Below are 17,277 nucleotides of genomic sequence, written 5' to 3' on the forward strand. Positions count from 1 at the left end.
CCCCTTGATAGATCGTATCGGAACGCACTTTAATAAATTGCGGACCGCGCCCTAAGAGTGTCATACAATCGTCGAGGAACAATGCCAATACGTGGTTTATCGCCTCTTAGCGTGACCCTCTCCTCCCTAGTAAGTTCGCGGACATAGAATCCCATCTTCGGCCTACACATATGCACTCTCCAGATTCGATCTATCTTAGAATCATTGATAGCATCCTTCCAATCGCCCGCAGCCTGACAATATTCCCTGAGCGTACACAAGACCCTGAACCCACGATCAAAAACGTCTTCGATGTCCCATGGCTGTTGCACTTCCGTCGCCCATCGACCAATCAGCTCATTCGCTTGAGCTGTGCCCAAGAATCGGCTTTTTGAGAGAATTTCCTGCTTTCTGAATCCGAGAAATATGACCGGGATATCAAGCAAATGACAGCGAACTCGCCACTTTTTCAGATCCTCTGCCAGCTTCCTGGTTACGATGATCAGAGACGTGCAGACATCAATGTACATATAGACCTACTGTGGTTCGCGGCCATCTTTCTTGCATCTGAGTTCAATATAGTGATTGGGCTGCCCGTTGTAGTCATCTACACAGCAAAGTCAATGGTTGCAATCTAAAATGAACTGAATGGTGATCATGCCCTGGACACAATGTATTTCTCCAGATGTGAGGAGCTGTAAACCGCCCAAGGTGCGGGTTATCACTGTATTGAAGTCATTGACACCGACGGGATCTCTTGGGGTAGAACACCCTTCAAGAATATCTGGATCATACAGCTGGGTTGCAGCTCTTCGAAAACCGTAGCCCCTACAAAGTGTCAATTGAGATTACAGTAGTCTTAGTCAACAGCCTGACAAACCCGACGTAGCTCTCCATAGTACTTCGCCTTCTGACGTTATGAATAGCATCCTGTCAGCCTGTGAATAAGTTTGAAACTTGTAACATACATACCGTTTCCAGGTATGTGCTTCTATATATAGTTTCCCTCTGATGTAGGATACGTTGAATTCGCCTAGGCCGCGTATGAGCCTCAAACCAAGTTTAAATTGCACAGCCGGTACGAGAAAAACTGGACACATACTTGGACAACGCTTCGCATGTCGCTATAACATCAGACTTAAGCCAGCTGTTACGATTCCCATGGTTAAGGCAAGCCTCCAGCATATGATCAACTCTGACAGCCTCATGAAGCCTACATGGGTCTTGGGCTGCGTAGAGCTTGGAGCCAATGGCCAAGTTTCTTCCGGGCGCCGGCCACCGGAATCGTCGTAGAAGAGTTTTATCGTACTTGACGACGGAGTGATCAAGACGCGAATAGCAGGCAACCTGTGTTGCAGGTCCTAAGAAGACATTTGGTACATGTTCTGCTGCTGGTACAAGTTGGAAGTCCCATCTCTCTTCATCGTATGAACTTGGCCTTGAATAGAATCGGAATCGACGTCGAAGGTGTTCGTGAAATGGAAAAATGCGCGTCCCTCTCCGAGCAGACGGCTGAATCATATGAAAGGAACGTCAGTTGGTTCTTCAAAAAGAGCCTGCGCACATCGAAGCCTGGTGCTGAAGGCAAGCAGCTCAGTGGACGTCGTGGTCAAAAACACGAAAATGTCGATAACGTAAGCACTGTTCCTTGCACATGAACCTTCATCTGCTGGACTTGCAAGCCTACATCAATGCACTGACAACTGAATCAAGCATTCAAGTATATGTGCACTCTTGTAATAGCGTAGGCATAATTATACATTTTATAGGAACATCGGACCCCCGGGCCCGGCTGACTCGAAAACATACAAGAGATGATTCAAACTCTCATTTGTGTTCTACCACAGATTGTATCCAATCCAGAAAACTAAGTACTGTATGCATTCATGTTTGTATACCCTATGAAACCTTGGAACAGATTCACTACATGGAACTACTTAAGTAGCTTCAATATTCATTTCGGACGGGAAGCTTAAGTTTGAAGGCTTGTTATCAATTTCTTGAAATAATTACAGCGTTTCCATGGCTATGTCATAATGGTTTGGACACTCTCTACACTGCTGACACTGGGGAAGGATAAGGCAGGTCCCATCCCTTCTGAAGTTCTTTTATGCTATATGCGCATGCATCGCAATCAGACTTTGTTGTCTTCACGCTAATAATGCCCTATTTTTGATTGCACGTAGATTTTAACACCAAGAAGCAATCGACAGTCTACGTACTCTCCTCTCTTGTCATCTCCATGTACAGGAACCTCGCTGGGTATTCGCCCCCTTCTTTCCAGCATCCTGATGTTTCGTTTCATTCATCTTATGCGGAACAACCGTCAACAACACTACCGGATACTATCTACAGCGATACAGCTACAATCGAAGCACAGCGGAGGATTAAAAACCACAAATGCTTAGGTGAACCAGAAATATCTGTGGAAACCCTAGCTTGAGACTCAGAATCAGCTCGACGAAAAACGTCGTGAAGAATATTTTGATTGATAGCACTCGTTCTAACCCGTCGGCTTCCTGTAAATGGACGGAGAGCGGTTCTCAGATTAAGTAGGTCCATAATTCAACGATAAAGTGGACAAGAGCAAAAACGCAAGGACTTTGACAAATACTGAGTCGGACTAAAACCATCCTGAAGCCCCGACATAAATCGCCAGAGTTCTGTTCACCTTCACTCTTCTTAACCATGTACATCGGAGCTTGCAGGCGTGGGCACACAGTTCCCTTCCCCCGGACTACCATCCCTGCCTCTTTTATCGCCTCGACCGAGGACGAGGATTTTCTGCGTATACGCATTTCTTGCCAACTCTTGCGCTGGTTGAAGTAAGGTTCTCTTGCTCTGCCTCTGTGAACTCGTCATTGGTTTAGAATGATTGGCAATCTTACGTCGCTGTAAGTCGCCTTGTGCACAGAAATCGATATGATTGATTGTCACCAGATCTAGCCTGAATGTAACCAAGCATGTACAGCGTTGGCGGAGATGACGACAATGCCAAATTAAGAGTCGGTTTTCTCATTCAAGTAATTAACAAGATTATTTCTCGCATGCACCTGGCAATTCGCACACGTTAATAACTGTCAACGACCTGGGCGCGTGCGCGCAATAAGTAGTCTCACGCCGTCCCATACAAGCTGAACCAGATAGCTCGAGTTACAGACCAGCGTCTCTCTCGGAAGGGATCCTCTGTATAGACTGCATAAGATTTCACAGGCACACCGCAATGACTCCGAATTCAGAGCGAGCGCTCACAGAATATCAATCTGTATATGACATAAGAAAGGTTTCTTGATAACTGCGCATCCTTTGACCCACATAGGTCCCAATGCTACCACGTGTGAAACAGATTAACTTCCTGATGACTAAGTCGGCCGCTCCGATCTGCCGGAGGGCAGTGATTGCACTGCAAAAGTTATTTGTGGGGCGAGGTTCTCTACCTATCTCTTTTCCTTCACCCGCACCTACTACAACGCCATGAAGCGATCTCGCGACACAAAAGCATCCCCCACCGAAGACAGCGTCGCGAGATCATCGCGGTCGCGCTCAAAACGTTCCAAAGTCCAAGCGTGTTCCTCGTGTCGTAGGCACAAGACGCGCTGCGAAGTTCTTGATTTGGAACGTAGCGTCGTGCGATGCCATCGATGTAATGTTCTAAAAATCGACTGCTCTTACGAGGACATGGATAAATCTCTTTTCGCTCCAGAGCCTTCGGTCGCCAAATCTTTCCCGCAATCCAGCGCAGAAGCCGCGACAATGCAGTCAGCGTATGATTTAGGAGTGGGCGGTAGACTTCTTGATAGCGGAATGAGCTCTGGAAGTCCCAGTACTATATCTGACTCGCCTCTCGCTGCAGGTAGTGACTCAAACAGCGACTTTCCGCGCCCTGACAATATGTGGTCGTTCGTACCCCACCGTCTTGACTGGTCGATGCCTTTGGTAGCAATACAGGAGTTAGCGAGGCAGCCCCAGCAGGATCAATTCCATACCTCTGCGATGAATGACCAATCACTATCCAGCATCCTCTCCCAAGCAGAAATTGATCATCTCGTCACTCTGTACGTTGTATCTTCCCTGTCTGTCTTTTACGAGACGAATAACTTCTTCCCACTAGATTTTCTGTTAATTATGTTCCTTGGTTAAACTTCACGTTAGCTGGAGAAGGTCCAACACCATTCCTGGATCTTGTCTGTTGCACAGTGGCATCGCGCTACCTTGATGCTTCTACACGAGCGCTCGTAGCGCCACGACTTCAAAGGTTGGCCGAGGATACGATCGCTCGCATGATTTTCAATCCTGAATTATTCGAGTCTCAAGAGACTGTAAAGGGTCTTATCATTCTGTCGCTGTGGACGCCTATATGTGGCCCCTCGAAGGGCGGTGGCCGCGATGGTCGGATGCTGATTAGCATGGCTGTCAGCATGGCCTTAAACCTCGGATTAAGTGAAGCGTCTGCAACGGCAATTAGCATTCGAGATAAATTACCATATGACCAAGCAGCTGTGGATGAGGCTACGAACAAAGCGAGACTAGTAAGCGTTCTCTTTCGATGAGAAAAAGCTTCTATTCATCCTTTCACAGTGGGTCACACTCTCGACCACCGAATCCATGTGAGTCCAGCCAGCAGCTGTCTCGTTTCTCCGGCTCAAACTATTGCAGGCTATGTATCGGCACACGACGTACACCTCTATCTCGTCGTTCGCCCACTGACCTGTCGATTTTCCCTATAATATCTCCGTCGAATGTATCAGACGGCCGTGACTTACGAATACGGCTGCTGGCAGAAATTTACAACGCGGCGGAACAAGGGATGGCAGTAGAATTTGCTACTCGTGAAGACACGGAAGCTTGGTACAATGGGGTATCAAACTCGCTTGCAGCGATGGACAGGCTCTCTAGACTAGTCCTACCGCTCTCGGGTAAATACTTCTCTTCTGTACTATGATAAAATAGCTTACTGTATTCTAGTGGTTCTAAGTCACGACCAATTCTATTACCATATGCTTCTTCTCCTCCTCCAAGGTGCTCGACTATTAGTCTTGTACCATGCCATCCAACTAGCGCGTCGGGCCGTCCGTAATGTGGACGGTGAGACCAACATGTTCTGGTTTTTAGAAATTAAACCTCATGGTCTTAACGTCGTCACAATATGGGGGAAAGAGTGCCTTTCCATGGGAGAGGCTATCCTTGTGTCGTTGCTGAAGGCTGACAAGTCACTGCTTCCCACAACACCTGACATCACGTTCATGACGATAGCGTTGGCTGGCGCTCTAGTGGTGGGGGTCAAATACTTGATGGTGGAAAGGGTGGGGATAGAACTTCTTGGCTCTGGTGACGCATTGCTCGAGCAGAGTGTCCAGTACCTCTCGCAAGCGGCCTTCTCACGAGATCATGTAGCTGAGCGGTGTTCAGCGTTGCTGCATACGATGTATTCCTCTTGGATGAAGCGGCAAAAAGCCGAGTTCATTTATCTGAGCCCCTTGGAGCTTCATCAGTCCGGCGCGGCCGCGCCCGGTGTGTTCCCTACTTCGGGTGTGGGGACGGAGGGGCATGAGGCAGATGCTTCGGATCCGTCGATGTTCCAGGATATTCAGTTTTGGTCTACATTATTCGGAGGGCAAGGGGGTGCAGACTCGACGGTTTATCCTCCGAGTAACATGCGTGAGACATATACCTAGTATTGACCCGCAGTATTGTTTTTGTATTTGTACCTGTGTAGCGTTAGATATCCTCAAATCCTGATTAATGATCGCCAAAGAATCTGGAGCAGAGTCGGAGAAGAGGACAGTCGAAGTTCATAGTAGTGACTGTACGCGCATGAATGTTCGCTAAAACAGCTTCTAATTGAAACATAAATGGGGAAAATGATTAGGGTGATTCTCGTAGGATAGTCACACAGTGGAAGCCTCCTCCGTCAATTTGTACTGGTTTCCTGGTATAATCGAATCCTTGGTGATGTACTTCCCAGGCCAGAACGGCATATACACGCCGATGGACAGAAGGAGAGGCAGTGAATCGAGGCAGTAGAAAAAGACTGGATGACCATAAGTACCGCTCTGAATCGATTGAACAAGCAGGGTCACATGCCTTCGTGGGTGCGAACGTAGCTTCCGCGATCAGAGGCTCCTTCGACAAGACGATATATGGTACGGATCTTTGCCAAGTTAGAATAGGCTAAAGCGAAGTATAGAAGAGCTTACAATGATCAGAGATGAAGATACATAGAGCAGCCACAAAGCCTTCCACCAGTACTCTTGTCCAGAAGTGACGCGAGCCTTTTTGAGTTTCCAGTGGGTCCATAACATCATCAAGGTAAATATATAGTATGAAACCGACTGAAGGATCAGGCCGGCAAGAAAGATATTTTTGCCAAGGGTTATGTGGTTTGGGTTGACAATCATAGCAGCACCTCCAGCCTGAATAAAAGCTGATTAGAGCCGTTGGGTTACAAAATGAAGGGCAAATCGCAAGCACCTGGATGATGAAGGTGATAATATCGCTACATATGAAAATCGTAGACACGCGAGTAGGCGTCAAGATACAGAACTGAGCGCCAAGGCATTGAACGACGAGGTGGCCGTAGACGATATAGTTGAAAGCCAGGAAAGCAGCAGGCGCGCACGCGATAAGGACGTTCTGTGTGGCGAGAAGGGCTTGGAATTTTGATGTTCCACGGAGGAGACAAGGACAACTTTGACGAAGAAGCCAATACCGCTGACTGTGAAATGAAAGGTATCTTTAGCCGGGGACCGTATTGGAAGTGTGGGGAAGGTACTAGCCTGCTGCGCCGATAGGAAGACAAAGGCCCCACCAGTTGCGGTGTTGGCAAACCCGGAAAAATAGAACCAGAGAAAACAAGATGTAGACTATGCCAACAATAGTTGCCGCTGTTTTGCTTGGGATTTCTCCATAGACGATCTCTGTTTGCGTCACTTGGGAGGAGTTCACTGCAGCTGAGAAGAAGTCTGAGTATAATATATAGGATATTGAAACGTGGACATGTACCATTTTCAAATGTGTCCCTGGCCATGTATAAAATCGCCGTTGCGACCAAATCCATGCTTGCAGAGAGACGTTTGGTGAAGGACATCAAAATGGGGGTTGCTGTGGACAAAAGGATGCATGGCTTTCACCCTTATATACTGCAGATGTCGAATAGACATTGAAGAAACCTGAAGTGGTCCGTCGGAGATAATGTACGCTTAAGAGCATCTCCGTCGGAGGCGAGTTCTGTCGAGTTCTGCCACGTCCTGATAAGGCAGGCAGGTGTCTAACCAAGTATGACGCAAGTACAGCCACCTCTGAATTGAACACTCCTGCGTCGAGAAGACTGCAAGTGCTATCCTCCGTTAATTGGCGCCTGTCGATCGCCAAGTTATCGTGCATGCCTGCGGATGCACCGCCCGTTCGTGTCGTTGTTCGTCTGCCATATAACAAGCCCGAGGATCCACCCAGCGACCCCCCGCGAGTACGTGGACCCACAGGAATGACTCTCTTCGTTGGGTTTGATCCAGGTTTAGATAGAATGGACCCCGGAGAAAGCGGACATTCTCTGGAAGGTGATTGAACGGTCACGGACCACTGATAATGGAGGAACAGATTGTGGGCTTTACTCCTTTTTTTGCTGCGGCGACGGTCCTGAATGTGTCGCAGGGAAAGGATTAGCCTCTCATCTCCAAGTGCCATTGCCGTACCTCTTGTATCGTGTACATGCAAGATTCCAAGAGGAGCTCAGAGGACTGCACAACATACCTGGTGTCTTGAGTCCTTCCGCTATCCATGTCCCAGCCAAAGTAGTAGAAGATTTTCCCTTCACGGAGCCGCCCTCCATGGCTGCACGCGCGGCTAGCAGGTTGGCCAGCAGTTCTCGACTCTCTGGCTCTCCTGGACGTAATTCGACACCGTTAGGGATCCGTGCACGACTCAGCTCACTAGGCCATAATTCTCCTCGTCCGAAAAAAGCATCTTCATCGTCTACGCTCACATTGCAGAGCACCGTGAAGCCTCAAGTCCCTGCTCGTCCTCCATCGCTCTCGTCGTCAGAAAGCACAGACTCGGAGGACGAATATGTGCTCAAGGAAGAGGAAGCTGACCGGCAGGTGGAGGAGCAGGAAGCTCTCGATAGAAAGCTCAAGGACCTGCAGAGAATGATGACCAACGACGCGTTGGGACTCGTCGGCACCGGAAAGAAGAACAGCCATTCTATCGACCGTGGCCGTGTGGGAATGGTGTCGCCCATGTCCGTCAGCAGCTTGCGACGTGACACGTATTCGAATCGGAGCGCTAGTCAGAGTCTGTCGAGTGCGAGTTCGCCACAGGGATCAATACCAGATATCCCTTCTCCGCCTTCCGATTTCCAGCCGCATTCTCCAATCAGCCGACATATGTCGCCGAGCAAATCATCCAGTCCGCCTGCTCTGTCACCTCGCAGTGCGATTGGGCAGCGTTACGGGCATCTCGTTCGTCGTACCGCGAGCGATGGGAGCAACGGTGGTTCGGAAGCTTCCAGTTTCAGTGATATCAGTGGTCAGTATTCTTACCTTCACCAGGCGTTCGTGTTCTGAGCTTTGCTCGCTATTAGACGCAAGTTTGTCTACTTCTGCTTTAGAGAGCGCCTTACTTTCCAATATCCGCGGCACTGGGTCTCGGTTGTGAGTTCCTTGAATATCGTACACGCTACTCCCGCTGTCGCTCAAGTTTTTTTTCCAGTTCTAACTTTGCTATGAGTCGCTTTGGAGGTAGAAGCAATGGTGTCCCGCACTAGCTTTCGTGTATGCTAGAATCAAATGTTATTGTATCTCTACCCAGTGTAAATGGGCGTGTTCGTGGTGACGCGTCTATGGTTTCGATCCCTCTACCACTTATAAGTAAATATCACAATTTCTGTGTTTTCGCCATCTATGTATCATTCCAACAGTTTCGACGCCCTTCTGGCTCGGCGGACCGTGTTACGCGATCAGTGAGGCACCGGTGCTGAGTTTGGTTGAAACAACTTTTTTATACCTAATCCGAGTTTGTTGTGTCAGATATTAAACTCCCAAGTCCTTACCACCATCACGACCACCAATGGAGCTCACGTTCGTCAACGATCTGGGACATTCTTTCGACGTTGAAATCGACCCAAATATGGAGCTGGAAAACGTGATGGCACTGCTCGAGGCCGAGGTGCGTCGGCTGCCTCCTCTCTTTCTCACTCACTTTTACTAACACTCGTCATTAAACCTAGTCGGGCATTCCAGTGTCAGAGCAACACATATCACACGACGGGCGGCATCTCAATGATCCTAAAGCCACTATACAACAGCTAGGTGTGACGGATAAAGCTATACTATTATTGCGGCGCACGGTTGCTAATCCCGCGGGAGCGTGCGTCTATCTACTCCTTCCTTCTTGTTATCTCGCTGATAGAACTGCAGCGCCGTGCCTCAAGACGATGAGATGATGCGATTACAGTTGCTTGGAGATCCTTCTCTCATGCGTGAGCTCAGAGAGGTACGCTCGCTACTCCGATGTCCTGTCGTGGTCGCTGAAAATCAAAGGACAGAGCCAACCTGAACTTGCACATGCAGTGGAGCATGACCCTGCTCGTTTCTCCGAGCTCCTACGGCTGACGAAAGAACGGCAGTATGAGGCTGAGCTGGCACAGCAACGGGAAATCGCCAGTCTGAACGCGGATCCTTTCGATGTAGAGGCCCAACGAAAGATCGAGGAAGCTATCAGGCAGCAAGCTATCCTGGAGAATATGGCTCATGCTTTGGAGTATTCACCAGAGAGCTTCGGGAGGGTCACGATGCTTTAGTGGGTTGCATGCACTTGTCCTTGTGCGCCTTTTGCCTAACAGCTCAATAGTATCCCGGTGGAGGTCAACGGGTGTAAAGTAAATGCCTTCGTCGACAGCGGCGCACAATTCACCATCAGTGAGTCTTTCACTGAATGTATCCGAGTCTGTGTTGTTAACGGATTCCGTGCTAGTGAGTCCGCAGTGTGCAGAAGCCTGCAAGTTCGTATTTCACGTTCTTTGGAGCAAGACACCAGAAAGAGACTGATCTAGATTAACCTTGATAGCATCATGCGTCTTCTCGATAGTCGTTACTCTGGTATAGCCCAAGGTGTTGGTACCGCCAAAATCCTGGGAAGAATACACAGTACGCAGCTAAAGCTTGCTGACTTGTTTCTTCCTTGTTCCTTTCAAGTTATGGAGGCGAGTCTTTCTCCTTTCTTGTTCCACGCTCTATTCAGGATGCTTACACATGTCTCTAGGGACAAGGCGTCGACCTGCTCTTTGGCTTGGACATGCTAAAAGCCCACCAGGCGTGCATTGACCTGGAGAAGAACGTACTTCGAATACAAGGCCGCGAAGTGACCTTCTTGTCCGAGCACGAGCTTCCGGACAAAGCCAGGGATGAGGAAATTCCAGAGAGTATGCCCTCATCATCTTCTGCGTCGGGGTCCGGCTCTTCCAGGCAGAGTCAGCCCGCCGCTCGGTTCCCCAGGGGCGGAAACACTCTGGGAGGAACTCCTCGGCCAGCACCATCTCGTTCCTCAGCGTCAACGTCCAGGCACTCAGAGGAGTATATACGGACCATTATGGATCTTGGTGTGACAAGGGAGATTGCAATAAGTACTTTGGATGCTGCTGGTGGGAACATTGACGTCGCAGCCTCGCTGCTTTTCTAGATGGTTTGGTAGTAAGTAGTACAAAAAGCAATGTAATTCTAGCGCCCATTAACGAGTATACATATACAATAAGTGCGTGGTAGTATACAGTGAGTGCTCAAATATAGAAGTCGGAATGAGAAAAATGCACTTAAATGAGAGTAACTCTGGTTCGTACAAGACCACCTCTCCAGTTGTGCATTCCAGCGGCTCGATGGTGCGCCCAATCACCTTGCATCCGCGAGAATGCGTCCTGGATGTGTTCTGGCTGTATGGCCGTCCGTGCCTCCGGTGGTGGTAAGAACAGAGAGTTGACGGGAAGCGTGTATTCGTCACGCTCCTCCTCCTCTTCCCTTCTGCGTTTCTCTGCCGAGCCGCCTAAAGATGTTGCCTTCCGCTTGCCCATAACGGGCGACGTGTACTCGTCGAGTAGAGAGGCTTCTTCCAGCGACTTTTTAACGGAGAGACCAGCCAGGGTGAGGGAGCGAACCATTTCGAAAGCAAGGAAACCGACGATATCAACCGTGTCGTCGTTTGCTTTCAGATCGAGGTGTGGTGGAAGGTTGAGGAACTCGCGAAATCGTTTGGCTAAGAAAGAACCTTAACCAATGGAGATCACATTAAGACGGAGTGATGCCTTGCCTTTGCGATATGTAAACGAGGCTTGTCGACAGTCAGAATAGTGCTGATACTCCTCTCTGGTCATCTGACGAGTAGCATCGTCGGCTTCCTGAGGTATGGTCAACAGAGCAGAAATGGAACGAGAAAGTATATATGCCTTGAGACGCTGTATAGAGGCTTCATGAGCTTCAATGTCATCCTCGTCTTCTTCGTCGTCCGACTGGTGTCCGCTCTGCTTAAGGACCTCCGAATATATCGTCGTAATTTCCCAAGGCAGTTTAATGGTTATCTTCTGTGCCTTGGCAGCAAGTTTGTCTTCATCCAGAGTGAGAGTACGCTAGTAGCACTAGAAGAGGACGACGTACCATCAGCACCATCTTCCAATGTCTCGACCTCAACACCACCTCCGCCATCGCCACCAGAATCCTTGGCATGCTTACGCACATCTTTCCAGGAAAGATAAGTTCGAAGTCGGTTGACCTTGCCTCGATCGTGACGGATTAGAAAGATGAGGTCCTCAGCTGTCAGGTAGCGCGCTCCACGTCGTACAGCAAGTCCTCGGGCTTGTACAATCTAAAGAAGCAAGTCAGATTGTAAGTATAAAGAGAATGAAAGATTTACCAGCTCAATTAGCTGTCCCCGAACGATATCCTCGACGAGATTCACGGTGTCCATGTTAGGTTCCTGTACCTCACCGAAGACAAACATCTGCCCAATTATTGAGCACGCTGCCTCATGAGAGACTAGGACCACATACCATTTGTGAAATCTCCTGTGTATATTTGTATTCCCTTGTGCCCAGCAATTCACCAGGATTCGCCCTCTTGACCGTGGCCATGGCCGGACATACAAAAGCAAATGTTGGCGCCTGTGGGCGTACGGTATTATGTAAGACGTGCTAACTGCCCGGCCCGGCCCGGCCCTACTCCTTCAAGCTCCAGTCATGAGCACAATCGAAACTGGCGCAAATGTACGTCTAGCGAACCACCCAATCGCCAGAACCAAGGCGGTAGCTGTTTCTCCACTCGCACAAGGTTCTCTGATTATTTCCATCGATTCGTTGGCGACCGTTCTTTTACCCTCTGAAAAAGGTAGAAGATGTGACGCCTGCCATACAATACCTACGTCTCTACGGAAGTGCTCAGGATGCGCATCATTCTACTACTGTGATACTTCATGTATGGTGTAGTAAGAATGAACGTGTTGGCACCATCCGATTGATTACTTTCAGGCCAGTCAATGCATTGGAAAACGTTCCACAAGCGAATGTGCAAACATTTCAATCGATATACAACTTCGTCTTCTTTCCAAGCACTCGCTGCTCACGAGAAGATGGACGCACTTTTATTGTCTCATCTGGCTGTCCTCGTACCTTCCCAAGAAGTCCGAGAAGAAGGCAGTTCCGCCTTGGCTGTATTCATGTCTTTACTGCCGGGTTCCGTAGAGGTTGCCACCCCGCCTATATGCACAAACGGATCTCCTCCCTCACCTGAAACCTTGCGCTTTCTCTTCTCACGATTCGGCAACAATAATTTTGCCATGCATTCCCATTTCAATACCTTTGGCCACGGAATTTTCCCCCTCGGCAGTCGATTATTCAATCATTCTTGCTTGCCCAACGCTGCGGCGAAGTACATCATCTCTCCGTCGCATCCGCCAAAAATGCATGTTGTTGCCCTCAGAAACATTGACCCTGGAGAGGAAGTATGTATGTTTACTTTCATACGCAAACGGCAACTGACCGTTTTCAAGATATGTCTAACTTACGTAGATCCTGCGCTCCTACAATCGCGGCAGCAAATTTTCGAGTTGACCTACGGATTTAAATGCCGCTGTTCTTCATGTATTTTTGTCGAAGGACTGGGTCACATTCCTGAGTTGCCCAGTGATCCAGACGGCGTTGCGCGGGTGGTTAGGAAATTGCGCGAGTTCGTGCCTGCTTCAAGTCATGAGCTGTTCAGCAAAACCAAAAAACTCCCGGACGAGCTACTCTGTATCTTCCACGAGTCTTTCCTGTCAAGAATCTCGGAAACATTTAGCAATGCTTCTCATGATGGCCCATATGACTTGGCCCTCGATGTCGGTGAAACTATGCTACAGATCTATCAACTTATCTATCCAGAAAACTATCCTCAGATCGGTATGCTTCAGATCTGCGCCCTGTACCTATTTCTTTTGTCCTGATCAGACTATGCCAGGACTGCATTTGCTAGAAATGGCGAAGACAGGATGGAATCAGGTTGTCAGTACAGGATCATCCAACGTGGACCGACCGCGCAAATATGTCAAACAGGCACGTCAGATACTTCTGATTATTGGTGCAGAGGGCGATGATGGCGGCCCCTTGAAGGAGATCCAGACTCTCGAAGATCTTTTGAATACTCAGTAAGCACGGACCAAGCATCGGTGCGTTGAAAACACAATTATATAGAATCTGTCACTGGTGTAAGTAATAAGACTGCACGTGTACTTGAATAGGCGAGAGAGAGGCGTTATCCTTATCACAAAGTCCGAGGAGGAAAAAAATGGTCTGACACGTATGTACTGTAGATAACGTTGCTACAGGACCGAATACATATTCAAGATACAGTCGGACTACCCCTTTTTCCTTCCCTTAAATAAATCGACCTGGTGGAGACTCGGAGCTAAGGATGAGAATATCGAACATGAGGAACTTACCTCCCAATACTAAAGTTGTCCGACAGACCCCCAAGTTTCTTGATAAATGAGCGAGTAGTTGAAAAGACGAAGACAACAGATGCGACATTTTTGAGGCCAATGCCAGGATGCTATGTTCTATCTAGAGCGCCAGGGAGACGACGTAAAGAAGGTAATCGACAACGAGAACCCTGAGCACCAAGTTACTTCCGTCCTGCTCTCCGTTTCTCCTTCGCTTTCTCTCTCTCCATCGACTTTTCCTCCGCTCTCTCGCCCTCAATAGACCCGAAAACACGCCGCATGTTTTCGTTATACACCCTATCTTTATCTTTCTGCTTCTGTTGCTGCACGCCTGCAAGGAATTTGGCGTCCTTTCGAAGCTCCCGAATCGCCCCCTTCTTCTCCTTCTTATATTGATTCCGTAACTTCGCAGCCTCGTTCCGCTCGTGATCAGGATCTTGATGGCGAAGATAAGAGGATGACGACGTCTCGAACTTGGGAATGTAGGTAGGTATAGGAATAGGCTTATGAGCCTGCAGCTGCAAAGGCTGCCGTGCTTGCCGTGCAAACAGCAAAAGTCTCTTGGTGCTATCTGAGACGGCTTTTATGCGTGACTATGACGAGAGCATGAGTATTCCGGAGCTTGTACTACATTGGTACCCTCACCTGGAGAGCTTCGCTGAGCTCGGTTTGTTTCAACATATGTTTCAAGATGGTGGAAATAGGATCGTATAGTTCCACGAACCCCTCTAAGCCCTTATACAGCTCCGCAAACCGCGCCACGAGATCCAATGCTGCATTGAGAAGACCAAGTTTTGTTTCTTCATTCACAGAACCTGCTTCCAGGACTTCCAATAAGTTCACCTTCTGGCTCGCGGGAGATCCGGTGCTATGTTGAACCGTGAAGGAGCTAGATAACTCAGATCTGAAATCGGGTGAGGGGAAAGACCCCGGGAGAGCAGATGCATCCTTATAGCTATTCGGGGCAAGATGCAAGACTGCATTGATAACGAAATTGACTGCTTCCGGGACCAAACGCTTGGATAACTTTTCAAACTGCAAAAACAAGGAGCAGAGGAAAAGTCCACTCGCAATGTCGGCGAGTGAACGGACTCGCGCCAACCCCAGGTACGCCCCCATGAGCACTCGGGTAGGTGAGACGACCGCGTGGTTCAAGTCACTGGTCGACCAAGTAACGCCGATAATGCGCAGCAAGGATAACTCTGGAAGACCAGGCCATATTTTGGCCTCGGGGTTGAGCGCTCCGCGAGACAATCCTCGATTGAGGTTTTTGTGCATGAGAGTAAGCTTTTTAACAAAGAACTCCGCTGATTGCACGGGATATGCTTTAGTCAAGGCGAAGAGGTGCGGTAAGAGGGCAGAGAGATGAGTAAGGCGGGGGGTCGGAGGAGAGCAAAGAAAAAGAACATGATCGATAAGTACACCTGTCAGGGCCTAAAAGAAGGTGAGAGTGAGCTGGACTATGGCAAGTGCAAGGCGTACTTGAAGTTTGAGTTTGTTCTCAGGCGCCAAACTGGTGTGGTGCAAGGCCCGAATTCGATGGACGACAGTTGGGACGTCCTTATCGTCGATACCATCCACGATATCCAGGAACTCGGCATGCGTCGACGGGCAGATAAAGGTATAAGGCAACTCCTTGGATTTGGATGCCGACACAACTTTTTTCGCGGTAGTATTTGTCGTCAGATCCTCATGGTCAGATATGTCGCCTAACGGCCGTCCTTCATCGTCGCCACTCTCCTCATCTTCCTGGCTATCTTCGCCATCTTCCTCGCCGCTTTCACTTTCAGACCCTGAAACATCGTCAGCTTGACGATCGCCTAATCCAGCACCGATGCCCGCCCATTCTTCATCTTGGTCAACGAAATCATCATCGAGATCGTCTACCTCTCTTCTCCTCTTCCTCTTCTTTGGCACATCTTCGCCTTCGCTGTCACTATCATCTAGTCCCAGCATTCGTTTTTGCCGCCGGCGCTCTGCCTTTTCTAGGGTCTCCTTCTCCTCCAGCACCATTTCTTCCTCTGTCTTTGTTCGGTCCTTAGGCTTCGCTCGCTTGTCAAATGCAAGTTCGCGAACTCGTTGGTCATAATCAAGATCTTGTGTTTCGAGACCGTCTAGCGGATCAGTTGCAGCAGAGGCTTCTTTTGTAAAAGCCTCTTTCGATGTTTCAGCTGCAGAGTCGGAAGTAGAAGCGACTGGCACAAATAACAAGTCTCGTAGCGAATCAAAAGCTTCATCCAGTTCGTGTCGGACATTGTCTTCTTTCTCTCGCTCCATTTGCCTTAGAAGCTGTATCAACCAAATTAGTTGCACTGCAGTTGAGACGTATGCCTTCAAACACAAACTTTATGCTCCTTGCTTTTGGCCATGACTTCCGCCATGACCTCGGCTTTGGACTTCTTCCTTGCAGGCTGAATTCAAGAAGTCAGGCTTTCACGCCACTGTATCACGAACTATTCACATACCGCCCCGTCCTCTTCTCCATCGTCATCGTCGTCAAATCCTCCGAAGTGAGCTTTTTGGACCACCTCGCGGTCAATTTGACCTGAACAATGTCAGTCCCGACAGAAAATAAAGACAAAGAGAACCAACCTTGCTCCTCTTCTTCGTCATCTAAGCCCATCTCCACATCATCAAAGTCGTCCAGTTTGGATAGACTCTGTCCATAATGCGTAAGCTCGTCCTCGTCTTCTAAATTGAACGTAGCCCCCCGAGACACTCGTTGTCGTTCTTTCGTGAACCGCTCTAGCATTCTATCCTCTAAGCTCATGGATGGATCATTCTCGCCAAAGCGACGGTCCACGATGCCTCCCGCTCGGTCTTTCTCTTGAAATTCCTTGAGCAAAGTTTTCTTACGCTGTCGTATCATATTTTTGAGAATGGGAATTGGACATGGTTCAAGTACGACGCACCTGCTCCAGCCCTGCCATTTTGCTTTGCGCAGGCTTCCCGGTGACACCTTTGAGCTTACGGCCACCGACATCATGTTTCAACTTCGTAACTTTGGTGTCGAAGGGATTTAGCTTCTGATGAATTTCAGCAAGTTTACTTTCGCGCTTCGCCTTGTCATTGGCTTGGTTTGTAGACCGCTTGCGTTTCATACCTTGAGGTCTCCCAGTGACACCCGCTTGGGAAAGTGCGGATTTCAGCTGTGAAAGCTGAGACCCTTTTGCCATGCTAGATGAGAACTACGAGAGCTTGGAAAAATTCGTGACATGCAGGTCACACTGTCAATAGTGATCGGCCCGCCCTTCGATACCGGACCGATACTCCCGAGATCCAGCGACTCGGATCTCAGTAGTTATGGCGGTCAACTCTTGGTCAATCTATCTATCTAGTACCCTC

The 17,277-nt window shown here is 48.9% G+C and overlaps 8 protein-coding genes across 8 annotated transcripts; 4 read left to right on the forward strand and 4 right to left on the reverse strand.

Moving 5' to 3' along the window:
• Nucleotides 1-2: 2 nt before the first annotated feature.
• BT62DRAFT_930632 (uncharacterized protein) lies at nt 3-1,603 on the reverse strand. Its single transcript, XM_043185971.1, has 6 exons — nt 1,082-1,603; nt 952-1,029; nt 860-889; nt 641-807; nt 520-586; nt 3-468 (listed from the first exon to the last, which is right to left on the reverse strand). Exons 1-6 carry the CDS (start codon nt 1,498-1,500, stop codon nt 30-32), a joined length of 1,200 nt encoding a protein of 399 aa, XP_043041121.1. The 5' UTR covers nt 1,501-1,603; the 3' UTR covers nt 3-29.
• Nucleotides 1,604-3,375: 1,772 nt separating this feature from the next.
• Nucleotides 3,376-5,654, forward strand: BT62DRAFT_1074993 (uncharacterized protein; the record flags this gene model as incomplete). Its single annotated transcript, XM_043179071.1, has 5 exons — nt 3,376-4,034; nt 4,091-4,508; nt 4,558-4,586; nt 4,636-4,895; nt 4,945-5,654. Exons 1-5 carry the CDS (start codon nt 3,454-3,456, stop codon nt 5,652-5,654), a joined length of 1,998 nt encoding a protein of 665 aa, XP_043041122.1. The 5' UTR covers nt 3,376-3,453.
• Nucleotides 5,655-5,867: 213 nt separating this feature from the next.
• BT62DRAFT_1074994 (uncharacterized protein) lies at nt 5,868-7,214 on the reverse strand (the record flags this gene model as incomplete). The annotated part of the gene is made up of 6 exons (XM_043179072.1): nt 6,982-7,214; nt 6,752-6,929; nt 6,451-6,694; nt 6,177-6,392; nt 6,080-6,130; nt 5,868-6,032 (listed from the first exon to the last, which is right to left on the reverse strand). Exons 1-6 carry the CDS (start codon nt 7,064-7,066, stop codon nt 5,868-5,870), a joined length of 939 nt encoding a protein of 312 aa, XP_043041123.1. The 5' UTR covers nt 7,067-7,214.
• Nucleotides 7,215-7,252: 38 nt separating this feature from the next.
• Nucleotides 7,253-8,740, forward strand: BT62DRAFT_1074995 (uncharacterized protein; the record flags this gene model as incomplete). Its single annotated transcript, XM_043179073.1, has 5 exons — nt 7,253-7,444; nt 7,497-7,578; nt 7,630-8,502; nt 8,558-8,627; nt 8,686-8,740. Exons 1-5 carry the CDS (start codon nt 7,361-7,363, stop codon nt 8,738-8,740), a joined length of 1,164 nt encoding a protein of 387 aa, XP_043041124.1. The 5' UTR covers nt 7,253-7,360.
• A 218-nt stretch (nt 8,741-8,958) lies between these two features.
• Nucleotides 8,959-9,883, forward strand: BT62DRAFT_784684 (uncharacterized protein). The gene is made up of 4 exons (XM_043182274.1): nt 8,959-9,141; nt 9,203-9,342; nt 9,393-9,468; nt 9,521-9,883. The coding sequence occupies exons 1-4, from the start codon at nt 9,043-9,045 to the stop codon at nt 9,773-9,775; spliced, it is 570 nt and encodes a 189-aa protein (XP_043041125.1). The 5' UTR covers nt 8,959-9,042; the 3' UTR covers nt 9,776-9,883.
• A 734-nt stretch (nt 9,884-10,617) lies between these two features.
• Nucleotides 10,618-12,117, reverse strand: BT62DRAFT_930637 (TFIID-18kDa-domain-containing protein). The gene is made up of 6 exons (XM_043185972.1): nt 12,011-12,117; nt 11,875-11,961; nt 11,619-11,826; nt 11,411-11,568; nt 11,275-11,362; nt 10,618-11,220 (listed from the first exon to the last, which is right to left on the reverse strand). Exons 2-6 carry the CDS (start codon nt 11,926-11,928, stop codon nt 10,784-10,786), a joined length of 945 nt encoding a protein of 314 aa, XP_043041126.1. The 5' UTR covers nt 11,929-11,961; nt 12,011-12,117; the 3' UTR covers nt 10,618-10,783.
• A 71-nt stretch (nt 12,118-12,188) lies between these two features.
• BT62DRAFT_930638 (SET domain-containing protein) lies at nt 12,189-13,883 on the forward strand. The gene is made up of 4 exons (XM_043185973.1): nt 12,189-12,431; nt 12,485-12,957; nt 13,006-13,393; nt 13,452-13,883. Exons 1-4 carry the CDS (start codon nt 12,197-12,199, stop codon nt 13,640-13,642), a joined length of 1,287 nt encoding a protein of 428 aa, XP_043041127.1. The 5' UTR covers nt 12,189-12,196; the 3' UTR covers nt 13,643-13,883.
• Nucleotides 13,812-17,129, reverse strand: BT62DRAFT_1074999 (Nop14-like protein). The gene is made up of 8 exons (XM_043179074.1): nt 16,845-17,129; nt 16,525-16,789; nt 16,398-16,477; nt 16,278-16,343; nt 15,415-16,221; nt 14,578-15,366; nt 13,933-14,525; nt 13,812-13,881 (listed from the first exon to the last, which is right to left on the reverse strand). The coding sequence occupies exons 1-7, from the start codon at nt 17,106-17,108 to the stop codon at nt 14,115-14,117; spliced, it is 2,682 nt and encodes an 893-aa protein (XP_043041128.1). The 5' UTR covers nt 17,109-17,129; the 3' UTR covers nt 13,812-13,881; nt 13,933-14,114.
• Nucleotides 17,130-17,277: the final 148 nt, after the last annotated feature.

Source organism: Guyanagaster necrorhizus (genome assembly GCF_019112545.1).
Source record: "Guyanagaster necrorhizus MCA 3950 unplaced genomic scaffold BT62scaffold_9, whole genome shotgun sequence".
NCBI classification, from domain to species: Eukaryota; Fungi; Basidiomycota; class Agaricomycetes; order Agaricales; family Physalacriaceae; genus Guyanagaster; species Guyanagaster necrorhizus.